At 39.3% G+C, this 20,487-nt stretch overlaps 2 protein-coding genes across 5 annotated transcripts in view; one reads left to right on the plus strand and one right to left on the minus strand.

Annotated features, from left to right (window-relative positions):
* The window catches only part of DCTD (dCMP deaminase), a 191,187-nt gene that overhangs the window by 58,555 nt on the left and 112,145 nt on the right, over positions 1 to 20,487 (minus strand). Inside the window, exon 1 of one of the 4 annotated variants that reach the window (XM_036382257.2) lies at positions 654 to 894. The exons of 2 other annotated variants lie outside the window; for them this stretch is intronic. The gene's annotated coding sequence lies outside the window, so the exon portion shown is untranslated. Of the gene's footprint in view, positions 1 to 653; positions 895 to 20,487 lie in introns of those variants that run through there. One more of the 4 variants, XM_036382255.2, reaches the window with a different exon arrangement.
* Positions 470 to 20,487, plus strand: part of WWC2 (WW and C2 domain containing 2) — a 95,257-nt gene continuing 75,239 nt past the window's right edge. Inside the window, exon 1 of the mRNA XM_036382250.2 lies at positions 470 to 747. Coding sequence (XP_036238143.1) covers positions 617 to 747 — 131 coding nt within the window. The 5' untranslated portion in view covers positions 470 to 616. The remainder of the gene's footprint in view (positions 748 to 20,487) is intronic.

Below are 20,487 nucleotides of genomic sequence, written 5' to 3' on the forward strand. Positions count from 1 at the left end.
GCTGCTGTCCCCCGCGGGGCGGCGGTGACCGCGGCGCTCCCGGCCCCGCCAGGCTGCGGGGACGCGGCCGGAACGCCCGGCACCGCCCGTCCCCCGCGGGGGGCTGTCTCCTGCCCCCACGCAGGCCGAGCTCCCGGGCAAAGCTCGATGGAAGCAGGCGGGCCCCTCTCGCAGCCTTTGCCCCGCTCCTGCCTGCCGGCCGGCCCTGCGCGCTGCCCCGCCGGCCGCTTCCGCGCCGGATCCGCGGCCGGGGCCTGCCCGGCCCAGCCCGGCGGGCAGCGCGGCCAGGGTTAACCCTGAGGAATGCGGCGGGAGGAATGTGCATGCAGATGAGATGGATGCTAATCTCATGCTAATGAGCGGCGGCCGCGGCCGCCCGGGGCTCAGCCGGGCTCCCCGCGCCCAGACGGCAGCTGGGCTCCGCCGGCAGCCCTGACCCGCCGCCACGGCGCGGGCGAGGCGGCAGCCGGGCATGGTGGACTGAGACCCGGCAGAGGGCTTCCCTGGGCTCCCGCGAGCCCCCGCTCCCGGCCCCTTCCCCGGCCCGGCCCGGGGCTTTTCCCGCTTCCCGTCTTTCTTTCTGTCCCTATGGAGCAGCTACTCCCGCCGACCGACCATGCCTAGGAAAGCGGGGAATGGGCAGCTTCCCTTACCCGATGGCTGGGAGGAGGCGAGGGATTACGACGGCAAAGTCTTCTACATCGACCACAACACCAAGCAGACCAGCTGGATCGACCCGCGGGACAGGTGGAGCGCGGGCAGGGAGGTGGCGAGGCCCGAGCGGGCGGTGGGCTCGGAGCGGCCCCGCCGGGAGGGACGGGCGGGGGGCGCGCCGGAGGGTCCCTTCTAGGGCCGGGGAGCGGGGGGACAGGAGAAGTCCCTGCTTGCAGCCGGGCACACCGTGCCCTCCTGCCCACAGGCACGGCTATAGGCTTGTTTCTAAGCCTGTGGCGTGAGTTGGTGTTGGGGCGGGGAGGGAGAAGCCTGTAGAGCTCCTCTGGGAGCGGCCGGGGGTTGCTGGCGTTTGGGGAGTTCCGACAGGTACCAAAGTTTGCAAGTCCCTCCCAAAGCGGAGGCGCTGGCTCCTCGCCCTCCCTTTCCTCTCCCCCGGGCGCTGCGGAGCGGGGCCGCCTCCCCCCTCCTGGCTGGCGGAGCATCCCGGGCGCGGGCCCTGCCGTGTGCCCCGCTCCCCTGGCCCGCCCGGAGCCGTGTGCGGGGCTGCCGGAGGCCTCGTGTGCTCGCTAGGCCTCAGCGAGCCCAAACCCGCTCAGCCCCCGCCGGCCGGAGCCCGCCGTGTGTGCTGCCCCTCCCGGGCTGAGCTCCGTAAAACTCCTGTGGAAATGCTTCGGCGAGTGAAGCACCCTGCGCCGAGGCTGCTCGTCCCTCAGTGCCCGGGCAGCTCTGCCGGCTGGACACGGATGCTGGCTCTGTGCTGGACACGGATGCTGGCTCTGTGCGCCGGCTTCAAAGACTGTTTGTAATAGCTGCATCACAGGCGCACAAGATACCTCAAAAACGTATCTTTTGTCCGAAGTGCTGCTGCTGAATAGTAATGACACCCCAAAACTTTGTGCGTATTATGAAGTATGGTGTTGCAGTTGGAAAAAGTGCAGTCTTACTATTTAAAAAACCAAAACCAAACAGACTTCTAAAAGACACTATAAATGAATGAAAAAAGCAGCACTGAATTATAAATGAAGGCCTTGGTTTATGTTTCTCAGGTGAACTTAAGAAAGGTGGTTGTGGCGAAGCTTGCTGGCTGCAAGTTGCAGAGGGAAGTTTTGATGAGCATCATGTGCTGTGTAAGGCCTACTGCTCAGTCTTACTTGCTATAACAGCAAATTCCAGTAGTGGCGAACTTCATGCTTAAATTCCTCTATACTTCACAACATGTTAATTACCTTGTAAATATTATGAGGCGATAAGGTATACAGGACAATGTTATTTATTACACCTGGCATTCTTGGGTGATTTTTTTTTAATGCAGGCAGTATAAAATTTCTGTCTTTACTGTCTCTAGAAATAGAGGATATGAAGTTTTGTTCAGTTTTAGACCTTAAATGTGTGTTTTCAAAGCGGAATAAAAGATAGTATGATTGAGGCAAAGCAAAATGTGATGTGGAATGTACTTGTTCTAATACTGCCTCAATGAGTACACTACTAATTCAATTTAATACATTCTGTAGTCCTGAAAAGTTCAAGACTATTCATATTTGATGGTAAAATTTGAGTCTTCACTCTCATTAACAGAGTAGACAGTGACATAACACTTGTGTGTTTGCCATCCTATAGGGATAGGATAAATATAATTTCATTAATGCTTTACAGGTGAAAGGGAAACCAAGTCCTGAGACCATACTCTCTTAGTTCTCATTACAGATTATAAAGACCTTTTCAGAGTAGTAGTGTTTGAAATAATTGTTAACCTGCGTCAGTCATGCAAAACAAACAAAAAGGGATTTTGCCCTAGGTACTTAAGAGAACCCATGCTTTAGTGTACATGGCTCAGCTGTGAAGCTAAATTGCCTGCACAGAAGAGAGACTGACAAGCCCATTTGATGTGCAAGTTGCAGTATTTTTATTTACAGTATCTTTGTTTGCAGGTTGTATTTTTATTGGTGACCTGTATTGGAAAAACTAATAAGAAATTGGTGCAAGTCTTGTGGTGATTTTGCTTTAGATTCAGTTTTATCTTCCATGTATTTAGAGGCTATACATTTGGAAAGCATACAGGACATTATTTGGGCTTGCTGTCAGAAAAGTTGAAAAGTGATTTTCCAAGTTTGTCAATACAATAAAAACTGGATTAATGTTGTTTCTAAAACTCATAATGAATTGTCAGAATGAAGGTAATAGATTATAAAGAATGACTGAAAACTTGTTGCCTTGTCTGGTGATACTTTAGGACTTTTTTCCCCCAACTATTTTCTCTCATAGAGATCATAAAGTTTTCATGGTGTACCTGTGGAATATTATAGTACACAGGCTTCCAAAATGTTTCATTGGTAAGACAAGTGTAAAATAGATAAGTTTTTACTGATAATATTCCTTCTGCTGATGTTACACTGCATTCCCTGGACGATTATATAGAAAAGTCATGCTTGATGTTCTAAAATAATTTTTATCTTCTTTGATTTAGAAGATACAAATACTGAAGACTAGTGCTGTGAGACATTAGCCATATGTTTGTAAATTGCCAGGTGTATTTGAGCACAGTTGGGAACTTTGTTACTGGTTTAAAATATTCACATCTAGAAATAAGAGGACAGTTGAAAATGCCATATTCGAAAGCTTCTTGGAAATTTGTGTTTGTGGTTGTTGTGCTTTTTAATATTTTTTTCCTGTGTTCTTTTGTACAACATGTATTTGTTACTGCTTAGGTGGTGCTGGTCTGTTAATACAATTATAGCCTTGTGTACAACATCAGCTTCAAGCTTGGGACTCAGTTTTCAGTTTTGCCCACTTTATGTATTTGAATAATCCCACTGATGTTAGAGAATCTCACACTTTCAAGGGCAGTAGTGACTGAGCTTGTGTTTTGGGAGTGTTGTGGGAGCTCCCACAACACTCCTAGATGGGGTTTTTAATGTTTTGCAATGTTCAGCAGCAATTTTTCTCTCCAACTACTTACTGTACTGGGCTGATTTGTTTTAAAGGCTAGTGTCCCAAAAGAGAGGGCCACTTGAACTTTAAGATCTATAATTCAGATAGAGAGACATAAAGGCAAGAATGTGAGACTTGTAGCAACATTTTCAGTCACAAATATATAGATGTGATTTCTCTGTTCATTACTCCCTCAAGCTACAGCAAGCTGAGAACTTGCTGATCATGACAGTTCTTCTGGAACTGGCTTATTGTAAGCAGAGAAACAGACCAAGTATAAATTTTATCCTCCTACTACTTGACGAAAATATTAGAAGATAGCTATGGACTGAAGAGGATGAAGCAGATGAAAAGGGGAGAAAGGGTTAGAGAAATGCATACTGTTTTTTGAAGTTCCCTTGAAACTCTTTCAAGTTCTTGGAATACTGAGTAATTGTAAAGTATTGCTTTGGGTTTTTTTTTTCTGTTAATTAATAGGGGCTTGAGTGGGACAGGAATTTGAAAAGGGAAATTCTTCTATTTTTCCATCATTTAACACATTTTAAGTAGGCCTCATGTTTGTTATATTCCTTTGTGGAACCAACAGAATAACGCACCAAGGAGGAATGAAATGGAATCTCAGTAATTTGAATTTTTCAGCAGTTGGATAATCCTTGGTTTTCTTACTATGAATTCAGGGCTTCTCATATCTTGGTTTCTACATAATAAATAGTCAAATGCACACTGCTGATCACCATTGACTCAAAACAGATGGGGTTTTTTATTGCTTGCCTATAATGAGTTCTGCATCACAAATTCTGAAGCTGCAAGTGATCTTCATTTAAATCCTTATCTGCACTCCTGTCCCACTCCTGTCAGTGGTAAGGAATGCGATGCTATGAAAACAAAATTATCCTTTCTGTTCTCACTTCTCTTTCCATTGAGGTCTAAAACCTTTTAAAAATACATCTGTACATTGAAATAGTTTATAGTATACTTCTGCTAAAATGTTTCGAGAGTACTTGCTAGCTGTATAGCTAAGAAAGTGCTTGAGAAGCATTGGATGTCAGAAAACCAGAGAACTTTACAAGTTAAGAGATTGTGAAAGAGTGTGCTTTGTGAGTAGGGAAAGCAGTTTCCATTGCTGCTCTCTCATCTTTTGGAGAGGTGAAAACACTACAAATTTTAGCATGGGATTTTGTAACTTCTGCTAGATTTGCCTGAATTAGAAAATTTACTAGGTTTCAGCAATTAAATGTAATTTTCCCTTTTTCCATAGAAAAGGGAAGCTTTTTCCTTACCTTTTCAGTGGAACTTGCTTTCTCTTGTCTTGTGGACAGCAGAGACTGTGAGGACTGAAGATACTGAAGTTATTTAAGCAGGGGAACTTTCATCCTGTCTCTTTCCTGGACATTGCTGTAGCTCAGGGATGCATGGTAAAAGACTTTCAGTCACAGCAGAAACAGGAGTCATATAAGACACTGTGCTCATTAAAGGTAGCAAATAAGAGGCAAGAAGAAATGAAATAACATGGTGAGAGGCATCATCAGAGACTTGAAAATACGTTTGGATTGATTCTTTCATGCATGTAAGAGAGTTGTGCTGTGACAGATGAATAAAATAATGTGTTAGTTATTACAGCTTGAAAGGGATTGATCTTAATTCTGTTTTAAGTGCTGACCTCAACATTGATTATTTACCACTGCAGCAACTACCTGATAATGGCCTTTATTTAGGCTGCTGCTTGCTAAGACCGAATTTAACCTATCACTGGTTTCTCACATCGTTTCTCATTCCCTTTCTATCTTCCCTTCCCTTGTTTGCTAGTAACTGAGGAGGGAATGAGGCTTTCATGTTTTTGATGGTGTGGAGCTGCTAAATGATTGTTTCAACATACTTAATGACATTTGAGTCTTAATAAGCAATGTTCAACTTGCTCTTTTGAAAAATTAGTGGAGAATCCTTTGATGGCACTCCAAGATATACAGCTTGAAATAATCCTGTATGAGATAGGGCAACAATTTTTTTCCCGAGTTATCTTTTTCTTCCCTGTTTTATCCTGTAGAATAATTTGCTGGTTTTTATCCCAATTCCACCTAATTTATTTCTTGCCTCCTTGTATGCTCAGGAACGTGCATGCTCCCTGTGAAACTCTCTAGTATCTCATTCTGATTTCAGTGACAGGTTGAGGACTGCTTTTACTTAATTGATCTATATTTATTCAAAATAAAACCCATGATGCAAGTACTGAACATGCAATGAGAGACTAGCTGTGTCTGAAGTTCTGACATCTTCATTTGTTTATCCAGTGTAAAGTAGAATTCTAATATTGCAATGCTACCATAACTGTGATAGCATCACACAGTGTTAAAATACCAAGTGATTGTGTATGTGAGTTTTTTAACCAGTCTGTCATTTGCATGGGGCTGTGTGTTGTTGATTTTAGCATTAGTGAAAATGGCTATGGTGACTCTGAGATAAGGCTTTTATTCTTTATTTCTCTGGAAGTGATAGAGCTGCACTGTGTCTTTCATCTCGGGGCATGTGAAATTAACAAGTCAGGAAATGCTGTGGACTATTTGCTTATGTGTGCAAAGTATGTACTGCTGGTCACAGCCAAGAACTGTGACCTGGTATGTGAAGTGGGACAAGTGCTGTAGGCTGTGGTTTATCCAGACCTGTGTCTGTAGTACTTGCCTACTAGAACTATTTCGATTAAAACCTACCTTGACTTACAAAATAATGTTACAGTAGTTGTCATGCACAACATAAGACTTAATGAGAAGTTGTACACGTTAAGGAAAATAGCGAGAGTCAATATATAGATCAAATGCGAAAAATTATTTATAACTTTAGACATCTGTACAGATTGCATTAGGAGTTCTTGATTTTTTTTCCAGTTAAATAACTAGTTGTCAACTGTTTGACTAAAATTCTGTGCTTTGAATGTGATACTAAGGTTATTCTAATAAGATAAGAGGATTTCTCCACTTCCACTTACTAATGTTTGTAACATCAATAGATAAGTTGAATTTTGTGAAAAGTGTTTTATTTTGGTTTTTTGCTACCTCTTTCTTTTTAGCCTAAAAAAGTATTATAGGTATCTGTGATTTAACAATTTATTCATCACACAGGTGACTGGAAACTAGACTCATACTCCTGGAAGTAATGAAAAGATTGAAAATGGACAAATAAAAATTTACATACAGTAGTATTTCTACGGTGATACACTTTCAGAAAGGCATGAATAGAAATGATTCTAAGATTCCACAACTGTTATGCTGTTTGTTTAAGTTCTTATGGATTTAAGCTACCTGGAAGGAGAGCAGAAAAGTTTTCCAGGAAGATAATGCAGCCTACTGAGTCCAAACTGGCATGGTTCTGCTTACATGTCCTCCTTCTGCCACCAAAACTGAGCCCAGGAGATGATTTGGCTAAAATGAACCCCATTGTTTTAGGGTTGTTTTCCAGCAGAATCAGCGTGTTGTGTCGCTGACTGGGTACTGATGCTAGTGTGAGCCAGGAGGCAAGTCCAGAGCTGGGAGCAGAAGGGGAGAATGGTGCTGTAGAAATCAAGATGAAGATCAATCCTAGTTGCCATGGAACTATTGTCTTAGGTGTCCATTTCTGTTGTGGGGTGTCTCCATTGTTTTCTTTTGCATGTCTTTGTGTTCACCTTTGCTGGGTGAGTCAGTAGTAAAACTGTCACAGATGTCCTGATTCTGAATATGCTTTCTGTAACCAAGAAAACTTTATGATGTTGCAGAATTTTTTACTGACCTTTTAAAAGCTTGTTGCTGTGAAGCTTGTGTTGAAGAGAAATTTTGTCATTGTGTCATTGCAGAATTAGAAGTTGTTTTTTGGGAATGTGCTGCTGTTGACAGTATGCTTATGAATAGCTAATTTCTACTGTTAATGAAAGAGATAAGAAATTCTTTGACTTTGATGCATTTTGTTCCTAATTATTCATAAGATGTGTTTTATGCTCTGGTGCAAAGTGTCTCACAAGAATGATGGTGTAATTCAAGATTTTTAATGTCTTATTGTGTGAAGCAAAGTGGAGCCATTTGTCTTCATGCATTTGAGGTCATCATCTGTATGGACAGCTTGACTTGTCCTTCATTTGGAAGGAGCAGCTAGTGGCTGAAAAGGGGAGTTACACATTAGTTATGGTTTTCCTTTTGGGTTTCTTAAGTGATTTGAAGGAATTTGCATTGTGGATGTAGGGTTTGGGTCTTTTAAATAGTACATCTTGAGTATTGATGAAGACTGTTGCTCTTCCCAGTGACCTTTTCTGTGCAAAACTGAAAACTGTTAATAATGGTGAAGTTCCTACCTGATGAAGTCAATCTCTGACTCTTGTTTTTAAAAGAGCTTCTTGGGGGAGAGATTCCTTCCCCCTTTTGTTTAACTGTACTTTTTAAAAGCTAATTTGCTTTTGGATTTCTTTTTTTTTTTTCGTTAGGACTTGTGGGCTAGAGGCAGTCTGTCAGTTTATTCTGTTGGCTGAAACGATCATTTGCATCTTAAAGAACAAGATCAGATGCTGTCCTTTGAACTTGGATACTGTTTGTACTTGAAGAAAGGCGACTTTATCTCATCAACTCTGAATTCATATTGTATTCAAAGTAATTGTGTGGGTATGTAAAGACACATTATCTTGGGACAGCAAACTTGAACTTCTGTATACTCTTGCTGTGTGCAGTACAGTATTTCAAGTTGGACTGGCTTTGATGTCTGTGCTGTTTTTCTCAATTGATGAAATAAAACTTCAATCTTTATTTGAAAAGCAAAAAAGCACAACCTACTGGAATGCCTTCCATAATATGCTGATTGATTTGGTAATAATGCTTTCAATATCTAGAAATACCAGTATTTTTTGACTTTTGGTACAGGGGGAAAGATCTAGGAGAATCTGTATTTTAACTAAACTTTGTGAGAACACAGTTTTTATATAAGCAGCTTTCTCCTTGTTAATGAAGGAATAGTACTTTACAAACCTATTGTTTCATTTTAAAATACTTTTAAGTGCTAACCTCTAATTTTGTCCAGATAAGCTTATTTTAAGGCTTACAGATCTGACTGGTAAAGAAGTCTTATTCTGATTCAATGCCTGGCCCTTCGAGCTTACCTCCCTCATAGAGCTAGGAATGTCTGCCTGGGAATGGGGCTGGTTTTAATCATATGGCAGATGAACTTTTGATAGTCTGCAAATTGTGTACAAGCACATCATGCCATATGGCAGAGAATATGCCCAATGCATGATGGATGTCGCCTGCCTTTTAGCTAAGTGGCAGGCGTATGTCTCAGTAGCATCTTGTCAGGATGGCTTTGACCAAAGCACAGGTGTCCCCTGTCGTGGAGCTGCATGGCAGTGTTTTGTTGGGATCACACTGTGGAGGAACAATTCTGGTCTCTTCTGCCTGTCACTCACTAGGACACTTCTGGGCAGGGTATTTGCTGTATCGTTGCCGTAGTGCTTCCAAAAGAGGAGATATGACCCACTTTGGCTAAAAATGTGGGCATCTTTACTTGCTGTCTGTGATGGAGTGCAGAAAATTGTCAGGGAAAGACATTTATTTATTCTTGATAGAGAAACAATGGGATGGGTTTTTTTCCCTTTGTCTAGTACTGTCAGTGGTTAAACTGCAGTGTAGCCCAGAAATGTCTGTCTTGTGAGAGGCCATGATGATCTGATCTACAATCAGTACTCTTATTCAAAACCTAGTCCTTTCATTCTTAATGCACATTTTCTTGATTATGCAAAAAATGTCTATTTAGAGTTAAACTTTTTGCATCTTCACCAATGTTTAACAAAATGTCTCTGTGAAAAATCTTAATTCCTCTTAGAAAACCAGTTAAAAGCCATTTTGCATCAGATATGTGATTCAGATTTATGTGGTTGATTTTTGAAATGCTGTTATTAGCCAAATAACTGTATTTTTAAAATGCTGTTATTTAGCAAGTGATTCCAGTGTCATCCTGTGGTTTGATTCATGTCCCTGAACCATTCTGACTGTTGCCTGACTCTTGCAGAGCCTGACCAAGGGGTTGCTGCTTTTGGCTTCTGTTCCACAAAGCATGCAGCCAGAGGCCAGTTGTCAGTGGAGAAAGATTTATAGTGCAGGAAGGCTGAAACAGCTGGGAGGTGAACTACACAGGGAATATTTGGATGTTGTTCTTAGTTTTGGGAAGGCAGTGGGAAAAGTAGGACATCTAGTGATATTATAATGAACTTTGCTTTTGTGAAATAGACTGCGGTCACTACAGCTTATGAAGCTTCTTTGACTTAGATTTAGTCTTTGGTGGGTTCATAAGAGATGCTACTTATACCAAGTTTCCTTGTGAGATAAGTGACATTTTTGTTTCATAGATAATCCACCGCTCAAGTGTACTTCTGTTGTCATATGTGTGTTGTTATTTGGGACATTTTGTCTGTCCTGGTTTGCACTGTGAATACCCAGCTTGAGGTATCTCTGAATACATTGTTTCTTTGTAGAGCATGAAATAATCTACTTTTATTTTTTAATTCTTTTTGAAGAGAGATGGCAAAAATACTCTTTCCTGAGAAATTCAGGAGGCTTCAGAAGTTTGGGAACTCAAATTACATATAGGAAGCATTTTCTCAGTAGAAATAGATTAACACATTACTTGTGTTCTTAATTTATTGTTAAAACTGTGGCAGAAGTCAGGGTCTGCCTAAGGGCTCTATGAGACTTGATAGTGGTTTTATGTACTCTTGGGAATGTACTCCCATGTGTACCTAAACCCACTGTCCATCTAAATCTGTTCCCCCTATTCCCAAGACCTATACAATGTATATTCAGTGTAGTCACATGTTACAGAAAAGAAAAATCAGGTCTTTTTCATTTTGTTAGTGCTGTCTTAATGTGTCCTCATCTTGTACAGTAATTTGTAATAAATTCTAAATTATGACCTTGAAAATGTTATTTGTGACTGTATTTTTTCTGAGATTTATTTTAGTTACATTCCCAGTAATGGAAAATTTTATTGTGTGCAGGATCTGACTCAAATGGTATTTTGGGTCTTTTGTTGCTTGAGACTTTAAGTGTGAAGTGCAAAGACTTGAATGTAGCCCCCCTTTTTAGTTTGGATGGAATTGTACAGTGGAAATGAGTTCTAGTTTGGAATGCTATGGGCTTCTTTCAGAAAGATTTACAAAATAAGTTATGGTATGAGTTTAAGGCACAAAACTATTTAGTATTGCATTCGAGAATGAACATTGACAAACTGACAAAACTGGCATTGGAATGTCCATAGGGTTGGAGTAAGATTAAGGAAACGGGATAGTTCTCAGATGATGTGATCTCTGACTTGAATTACACCAGTTTCACCCTTCTGAAGTAAGTTAGAGTGTTCCATTTAATTTATGGATTAATTAATTGATTGGTTTGAAATGTAGACATGTGGAGAAACCCCAGAAATCAATGTCTTCTTTTCTATATTTTCATGTCTTAATTATGCTGGCTAGTAGGAGTTTTTTCAAAAATTTTCATGTTTCCCACATTATTTTGCAGTTTACAGCTATGTTTTATGCAGAAGAGGTAGGCTGAGGTGGTGCTTTATTGGGCTACAGTGTGAGGAAAGCTCATTTGGAATGGAAGTATCGAATATTTAAAATAGATTTGGCTTAAGCATTGAGGAGAGCATAGGTAAGAGAATGCAATTCAAGGCAGCAATCTGACGGGGAATTGACATGACCTCTTTCTGTCATGTTGCAATGTTTGAAATGAACTGCTAACACATTTACAGCCATTCTAATGAGTAGTAGAATGCCATGGATGTGAATAATCATCTGAAGCCTCTACAGGACATTCCTGAAATAGTGTTTAAATGACTAGAGATATTATGGGATGCAGGAAAGTATACAAATACCATAAGCCTTTTAGTCAAGCTAGCCTGGTCAGTGGTTTACTACTGCAGCAAGTAAGGCTGACTATGCAGGATTATTTAGTACACAGCAAACAGATATTCTGTTCAAGTTTCTGAACTCTGCATATTCTTTTCTGGTTTTTGGGTTTTTTTTTTTTGGTCTCTGTTATTGATAATCCTTAGGCTCTCATTTTATATCTACTCTTGGAGAGAAAGTTAGTGAACTGAAGTTTGAAGTTTGCCAAGGGGTTGTTGGTTAAGCAGCTGTTAGCTGAATTAATGATGCTATGGTCTAGAAAATGAATAAATTGCTGATAGTAAAAGAAATTACTATGGTGGTATGGATTTTGGTTTTTCGTTCTTGCTTTTGTTCTTGTTTGCTTATGTGGTTGCTCTGGCTCACTTGCTAGCATGACTTAGAATGATGTAAAATGAGCCACGGGCTTCTGTGCTGTAGCAGGTTGCTGATTTGCATTCAGGACCTGGCTGGCCTGTTGGCTCATACATGAAAGACATCAAAACTTTATTTTTCCAGGCAAGATTTTGGCAAGAAAATGAGCTTGGAGGACAAATGTAGAACAGTTAGGGATTTTTAATGCAAAATCCTTAGAACCTCCTCGATTTGATATTTCATGGGTTTGGTGGGATTTTTTGATTGTTTGTAGTTTTTGTTGGGTTGTTTGTTTGTTTGTTTGTTTGTTGTGGGGTTTTTTGTTGTTGTTTTTTGGGTTTTTTTTTTTTTCTTTTTTCCCTTCTTCAGCCAGGTTTTGATGAAAAATTGTAATGTATCTTCTCTCTGGCCAAAGTTGTGGTGCCTTGTATTTTAAAAAAATGTATGAAGAGTATTTTCAAAAAGAAACAGCAACAACAACAAAACAAACTCAAAAAATGCCCTGAAGTAATGTTCCCATAATCAACACTTACGATTAATCATTTAATCAATATAGTTATTTTTTATTTTATTCTGAATTTGGCTGGTGTCCTAGTTAGTTAAGCAGCTTCATCCAGCTGCCTGAAATTCTTGGAACACTTTCACTGCAGGTGTCTGATGTCAAGGGATGACAGTATTTAAAGAACCCTTCTTGTGGCAGAACTTATTGAGGTAGTACGTCACTGCTTATTAAGGTAATAAGTTTCTAACAGATCTCTTGAGGATAAACTCTCATAAATAGCTATTTTGCAATACTGTATTTGAATTTTTTAAAATGGCCAGTATTAGAATTTTGTCTAAGTGCCCTCTTTTTACTTAGGTGTGGTAAGTATCTGTTTAAGATACTGTTTAAGACTTGCAGAAATGTTTAAAGCTGATGGTGCCTTGATGATGAACACAGTAACATTCAGATACCATGAAAGGTGTCATGTGGCTTTGATGGTGGTGATGTCCTGATGAGAATTTTGATTATGTAATAACTTAATACTTAACTTTACACATTATATGATTGGATACTTGTAAAAAATTTTGATGTGCGAGACATTTAAAGGGTCCCAAGTTAAGAATGGTTGCATCTAACAGAAGTATGAGCACATACCCTGGATATCTAGTCCCATGGTCACCTGAACTGTAGTCCTGACCATAGAAGGTAGTAGGTCTCTTTTGGACCAGCTGATCCAGAAGGCAGCATTGAGAGCTGGGAGCAGTTCTTCAGCAAGTTTCACTTCATTATAGTGTCCAGCAGCCCAGGAGGTTGGAAGCACTCTGAAATGACACTTTTCTCAGTTGCAGTGTACCCAAAGAGCATTACCTCTTTATTTGTCCTTGGACTATCTCCTTTGGCTGTGGATCAGCCTGACAGCACTTGATGATGAAGGGAAAAAGGAGTATTGGGATGGTAAAATCTTTCAAAGTGCCCATTCTATACTGTGTGATGTTTTGTCTTTTCAAGAATGTTTACACTGAAGTCATAGAATTCTGAGCTAATCAAGGAGCATAAATAAGCTTCTTGCTGCTGTGTACAAACTCATCAAGGTCCAAGTGAGGCAATTTAGGGACAAATTTTTCCTCTAATGTTAAGACCTTTGGATCTGCTGTAGAACTATCCTAAGAATATACCCAGTAATAAAAATCAGAAATTAAGTTGGAAGGCAGGAGAGTGGGCAGACAGTCTATATGATGAATAATAGTCTTTAGTTTTAGTTATTTTTTTAAATTAAAAGAAGCAAGCACTAAATTTTACAAAATCCATGATTACTGTTCTGTTTCAGAGAAACACATTAGAGCATTACCATATTGCAGTTCTACCTGTTTGCTTGATTTTGATTATATTTGATTTTTTTGTGATAATATTTATACATTTCTTTGAGACAATAAAATGGTTCATGGGTCATGATTTAAGTAACAGTTGTCAGTTTGGGTGGTCTGATGAATTAATGAAAGAGTGAACCGAGGCTAGCAGGATCTGAAGTTTTGAGTTTGTGAATAAAATTTTGTGCTACTAAAGGCTGAAGGTATTTCCCTTTCTATGTATTGCTTCTGTTTGATGCCCATCTTCAGTCGTACTGCAGATCCGTTTGAGGAAATTTGTTGTGCATCAGAGTAGAAGGGTTTAAAAGCAGCAAGAAAAGATGAAAAAGATCCCATTAAAGATCATAGCACAACAAAAGCTTATAGTACTTCTGCACCAGTGAAAAGCCAATTTACCTTTTTTTATAAAGGTTATTATTATTTTGAAAAGTTTGATCACCTGAACACAGTCCCTGCACATTGTGGAGACAAAGGATAAATTAGGTATAGAATGTGTGCCACATAAGTACTGACTTTGGTCTTCCATACAAATGTTTAAGAAACAGCAGGCAACTGATGAAATTTTTTGCAATAGAAACCACAGTTTTAACATGGAAATAGAATTAATACTGTTCATTGTATTGAAACTGATGGGCGAATATATAATCTAATCTGCATCCCAGAAGAGCTTTAAAAAGTTTTGCAAATGGAATTGCGATTATTTACTGCATCAGAAAAAAAATTGGCAGTGTAGCCTGGGATTTGTGGGCAAACACTAGAGTAGGTTGCCCTGAATGCCTGTGGGCATGACTCAGAGCACCCTGGTCTGGTTTCAGAATTGTCCTGCATTAGAGAGTATGTTGGACCAGGCAACCTCCAGATGTGCCTTCCCTTCATTTTTTACCAGGCATACATGGGTAAATGCGGCTTGATTAGTGTTAGATCATCTGATTAACTGGACATCTATTCACTATTTTGGAAAAAGATACTGGTTTTAGCAAGGTGAAGTGTTGATATAATCTGTTTAAATGCAAGCAAAGTACTTCTTACCCTACCCAACATGAAATCCTTAATCCCAAACACCTGTGCCTTTAAAGGACAAATTACATGATCAAGTAGCTGTGGGACATGGAGACTAAAATGTGCTGGATTGGAATGGGAATTAGGAGGGTGGTTGAAACTTTTAAGTGCTGTTTAGCAGTGTCATGGAGGTAACTCAACCACTGTTCACTTCAGTAGTGTCTAAGAAGATTTAAAACTTCAATTTGCTGTAGCTATCAATTCTACAAGCAAAAATATAGAAACTAAATTTCTTTGTCACTTTTAAAACCAACTCTGCTCTGTTTGATATCAATGTAGATCTCTAACACCCTGGAGTTACCGTGTACCTGTAATAATTTGAATTTTGGAATGTGGTGAGGAAATTATATATTACATCTAATGACTGGCTTATTAAAGATACTTCTGTGTGGGCTACATCATTTGCAGTGCAATGTTAAAGTTACTACTAAATGTACTAGAAACATCTTGTTATAATTTTTTTCCCTTGTTCCTTCAAATGTGACTTTGGAAGAGACAGCCTTTTAAAGTTTGTTCCAGAAGGCACTTTGAGAGATGGATGATTGAAAACAACTCTCCTGAATGGCACCTTGCTGTACTTCATAGATCATAACAGCTTTTATTCACCACTGTGATTGTTTTTTAAATTACTACCTGTGGATGAATACTTGAAAGAATTGGTCTGCTGGCTACATATTTGGTTTGATTGAGGGCTATCTTGAAGTTGCCTTTAAATTACATGGGGTTCTTGATGATCCTAGCATTTTCTAATCTTTTTTGTACTACATAGTCAGCTTTGTTTCTCAAATTCTTGCAATTTTAGGAAGAATAGTAATTATGTCTTTAATTTATTTTTTGTTTTAAAAAATGTCATTTCAAGATAAGATGTACAGAAAATCTTCTTTAGCAAATGATAGCTGCTTCTTATTTTGCATCATTCTTTTAATGGAAGTAATAAATTATGTAATAAATAATTATTATACTAATAGCTGCTGATAGACTGGAAACTGTTCAATTTGTAGGAGATACAGTTGTTATAGGGATAGCTCCAAGTGATATCCATAACAGTGGTGTACAAAAGCAAAACTGCTGTATTAGTTTATTGAGAGTATCAATAAAGCAGTAGTGTGCTATATGGATATTTCATTGAACTATCACTAATAAACCAGGCAGGAGAAAAAGGAAAAAATGAATGTCTGAAGACAAACTGACAGTTGTAGTTGGTTAAAATATTTAAATAAACATTCTTCCCCTCCCCCCAAAAAAGTTACAGTGTTGATAAGTCTGTATAAAAAGTTCCATTTCTTCATTTTTGATGAAAAATTTGTGTCAGAGGCTCTTTTGGGAGTGGAAAAACTGGTAATATTTTATTGCTTGTTAGCCAGTGTAGTGGTCAGGACTGTGAAAAAGTCAGATTCCAGTCCCTTTCTTGACTCTGAATGGCTTGGTGCTATTGAAAAGCCACCTTCCCTGAGTGAATAAGATGGAAGAGGTACCTCAGCATCCCAGTTCTGTTTCCTGAGCTGCCATAACCTAAGGCAACAGGAAAATCCAGTTTCCAGTTTTGAAAATGGATCCATTTGAAAAACTTGAGGGGGGGAAAGCAGACAAATAAATAAAGAGAAACAATACTGTTGAAATTCCTGAGGAATGTAATCATTGTCCCCTAGATAGCATTGAGAGGTGTGCCTCTCACTAGAAGCATTTAGCCAATGAGCACTGTCTGTGATCTATGTAAATTCCTCTCAGATTTTTATCAGCTGCAGTGCCCAGCTTCAGCTGCCATGTCCTGAGTGCCCTCTGTTCCTAATATTTGATTTTTTTCTCTTTCATTCAGAAAATAGCTGGAGTGAATAAGCAGCAGATAGGAGTGTGATGAAGAGAGTGGGTCTTAGCCTGTTTGTGTGTGAGTAGTATGGAATAAATAAAAGGTAGGTTAGGGTGATGGCAGCTGGAGAATGCAACGTTTTTCAATGCTCTGAAATCTACAATACATTTTAGCTTGTTGGCAGCTTAACAACACTACTAAGATTGGTAGTGGCTGCCAGAAGGAGCATGGTTTGTGCTGTATGGTTCTTGTTAGTTCTACTTTTTGGACCACAACAGCAAAACAGAAGGAAACAAAGACATAAAGGTCAGGGCTGGGGTGTTTAGGTCTTTGTATTGTCTTAGTGGGGAGTTTGCAGGCTACAAACATCTCCCCTAACCTCAGCTGAGGGATTTCCCTGACCCCTCTCTACCTCATTCTGCCCCTAGTGACTGCAAATTATGCTCTACAAAAAACACTGTGCCACTTTGCTCTTCTAAGAGATGGACTCGGCAGCCTTTCTGCCTAGAGTGTGTATCATAGGAGCAGCACACCGCATGCATCTTCTTGCCTGTGTCCCTCCTGTCCCTGCAGTTACCCATTCTGCAGCACACTCAGCCATTCATAAGTATTTGGGCCATTTATAAAGGAATTTGCTTATACCTTAAGCATAGGAAATGTCAATACAGTAAAGGCCCTTTGGACATCAATTAAGCTTCCTAGTCAGGTCTGTGAAAGGAAGAGATTTTGTCTTCCCAAAGCCCAGTGAAAGAATCAAAAACCGCCAGAGCCAGCTTTTTTCAGCTGGCACAGTGGATTGCCGTGCTCCATCAAGCAGACTAATTCTTTGGCTGCCAGTGAGGGTCACCAAGCACTGCTGCTTCCTTGTGTATCTCCCAGCAGCTGGCTTCAGAGGGTCAACAGGAAGAATAATCCAGGCATGGAAAAACAGGCATGGAAAAACAAGGAAATAAGGAAATAATCCAGGCATGGAAAAACAAGGAAATAAGGCTAGTTACTTTGCAAATTCTATTTGTCTCTCTTGCACAAGGCCATACATTTCTTCTGCAGATTCTTGTCCAAGAATAATGGTTTCATTATCAGAAGTTACACGTGGTGGTTTGGGTTTGGGTGGGCTTTTTTTGTATTTATTAGGATTCCAAATGGAAGATGTCTGCTGGTATGAATGGATTATTGAAAACAGCAATGACTCTGAGACAGAATGTCTTGTAGTGTAGATGCAAAAATGCTGATAGTTACTGAAATACTGTAATGTTAAAAAATAATCAGTTCTGTTTCTCCCCTGGTACCCGGAGACTGCTCTGGTACCATTTGGTAGAGGTCTCTAGTTCTTGTTGCTATTTATGTAAGTTTATGTAAACCAAACCAGAGACCTTGTTACAATCTGTTTATTGCAAATGCAAGTGATAGAAGTACAATGACTTTAATATAGAGAAAGCAGTACGGTGAAGGAGAGAAAATGTGATGGGCAAAATGAAATCCTTTTTGTGTCTGTGGCATGAAGCAGTGAAGTCAGCAAAAAAGACAGGACTTGGACTTTCACTTGGATTTCTAGTAAAGAGCAGGATTTTCCCACTATTTCTTCAGGGTAAAAAACTGATGAAACACAGAAGTTGGGCTGGGAGAGAATGAATTACCATGTACTGAAAGCGTCAGTAAAGAGCTATGCAGATTGCATAGGAAGGAATTAAGGAGGAATGCAAATGCTTTATTTTGTTACAAACCCTGCATTGCTTCCTTATTGTTTTTACCTACAAAAATTTGGTTCTTCATAGTGTGGCACAGAAAGAGGTGCTTGTTATACTGACAACTCAAAGCATGGTTTGATCAACTTGTAAAAATATTTTATTATTTATTTTTTGGTTAAAAATATTTTGAGCCAAATTTAAAAGTATGTATTTTCTTTAAGCAAGCATATAGTACTGATGATTAACTTCTACCTTTTCAAGAACTTGACAGAAGATCAGATCTCTCTTTTTATGGCTGATTTAAATCCATCATTATTCCATCCAGCAAAACTCCAAGTCCACCTTTGAAAGCTCTTTTGAGAATTATACTTCCCTACCCTAGGTAATATCTGCCAGATCAGGAAATTCCAACTTCTCTTAAATTTACTGGGGAATTCCTGGAGTCTAAAACTCAGAAAACAGATTTTTGCTGGACTGTGAATAATCATGGTCCTTTCTTTCTTCCCTAACCTTCCCTGACCACATACTTTCTAAATTAGAACTTTAGCCATGCTGAGTGCCTGCAGATAAACTAAAAAAGAATTGCATGGACTGTCACGAGCTTGGAAATCTGTCCTCTTGTTAGTCAAACTCCATGCTCATACACATTCTGACTGAAGGTTAATTTTCCTTGTATTTGTTTTCTGTACATGCCATTTTGAAAAGCATTAAAATGCATGCAGACACCCCATGGTATTTTCAACAGATGAGAAGTTTGACTCCTATTTAATTACAGTGTGCCAACTTTTAAACTTTCCAGTACTTCTGGAAATTGTTTTAGATGACTGATGTTTATAGGATGAGAGTCAGAAGCCTAGCCTCCAAGAAGATACATTTTATTTTAAAAGCTTGAATGATACATGAAGTAATTTCCTAAAGGAACCTAAGGATATTATGTAGAATTGCAGGAAAAATAGTAGCTCAAAGCATTAATATTTATGTTAAAGATTTTTCACAAAAGCAACTGAAGTAGGTTGATTTATGAGAGATAGTAAGAGCCTTCCATTGAGAAATTGAAAGAGAGTACATAAGTAATTGGATAGTAGAGATTTGTATCTGGACTATCTCTTAAGAGCAATCTTCTCTATTCAGTTTAAAAGAATAATAAATGGAAAATGGAGATGTAATGGTTATCTTGGCAAGGAGTGACCATATTTCCACTGTATGAGCTAATCCTGAGGTTTTTTCATTACTCAAACTATATAAAAACTTTACATCTAACAGAATACTGAAAGTGATTTTTATAAAGTATTCATTTAAAAATACTGTGTCTAAGAAATTCTAGAAGTCTGTAAAATTGCAGCTTCCTTGTTCAGCTGAATTTATTGAAGCATTGCTTATATGGCAGCTTGCCTCTTACAGTACAAAAGATGCATACAGTGTGGGAGATTACCGTTAAATCAATTGTTTATGCTTAGGTGTTGTTTTTCTATGAAAGTGCCTCTGCTCAATATTTGAGACAGCATTGTAGTTTTTTGTGTCACTGGCAATTATTTTTAACTCTCTCCTTATGAGTGCCTCATTAACTTTAAAAAAAAGGTCAAAATGCCTAAGGTAAAGGCTCTCAGAGATGGATGAAATATTTTTTTGGTTTTCTTTTGGCAAGCATGACGAAAGTATCAATCACATACAAAGTTTGCTTCTAGCCTTGTCCAAGGCAAGGCTGCCTTTGACTTGAATGTAGATATTTCCTTGGTTTGTTCTGTGAAGTTTTGGATCTTTCACAGGACTGGGCAATTAACTGATTTACATTATTCCAATTTGAAATTCAAGTAGCCAGTAGATCAAGGTATTAGAATAAAGAGAAATTTTCCTAACTGCTCAAGCATTTGCATTTCATAATCCAACAGCAACCAGTTAAGATTCATTGTTAGTCAAAAAAACCCTCAACCTACCAAAATTATCCTCCTAACTTTCCCCACATTAAAACTTTACAAAGCAGGTAAACATTTCTCAATTTTGCTTGCTTGGTCCTGTCTGTCTTGTTCTAATAGGTAAATCATAAGGAGGAGGAGATGAAATCATGTATGTTGCAGCACTGCCTTTGATCCCATCAAGAACCAGGATTTCAGTGTCTTTTAGGAACTCTGTCGATTCATGACCAATTCACACCAGTCTGAATTCGGACTGCAAATGGTTCCACCCTTTTTCTTGTATTGGCATTTTTACTGGTAGTG

The sequence above is a fragment of the Molothrus ater genome, chromosome 4 (assembly GCF_012460135.2).
Source record: "Molothrus ater isolate BHLD 08-10-18 breed brown headed cowbird chromosome 4, BPBGC_Mater_1.1, whole genome shotgun sequence".
Classification (NCBI taxonomy): Eukaryota; Metazoa; Chordata; class Aves; order Passeriformes; family Icteridae; genus Molothrus; species Molothrus ater.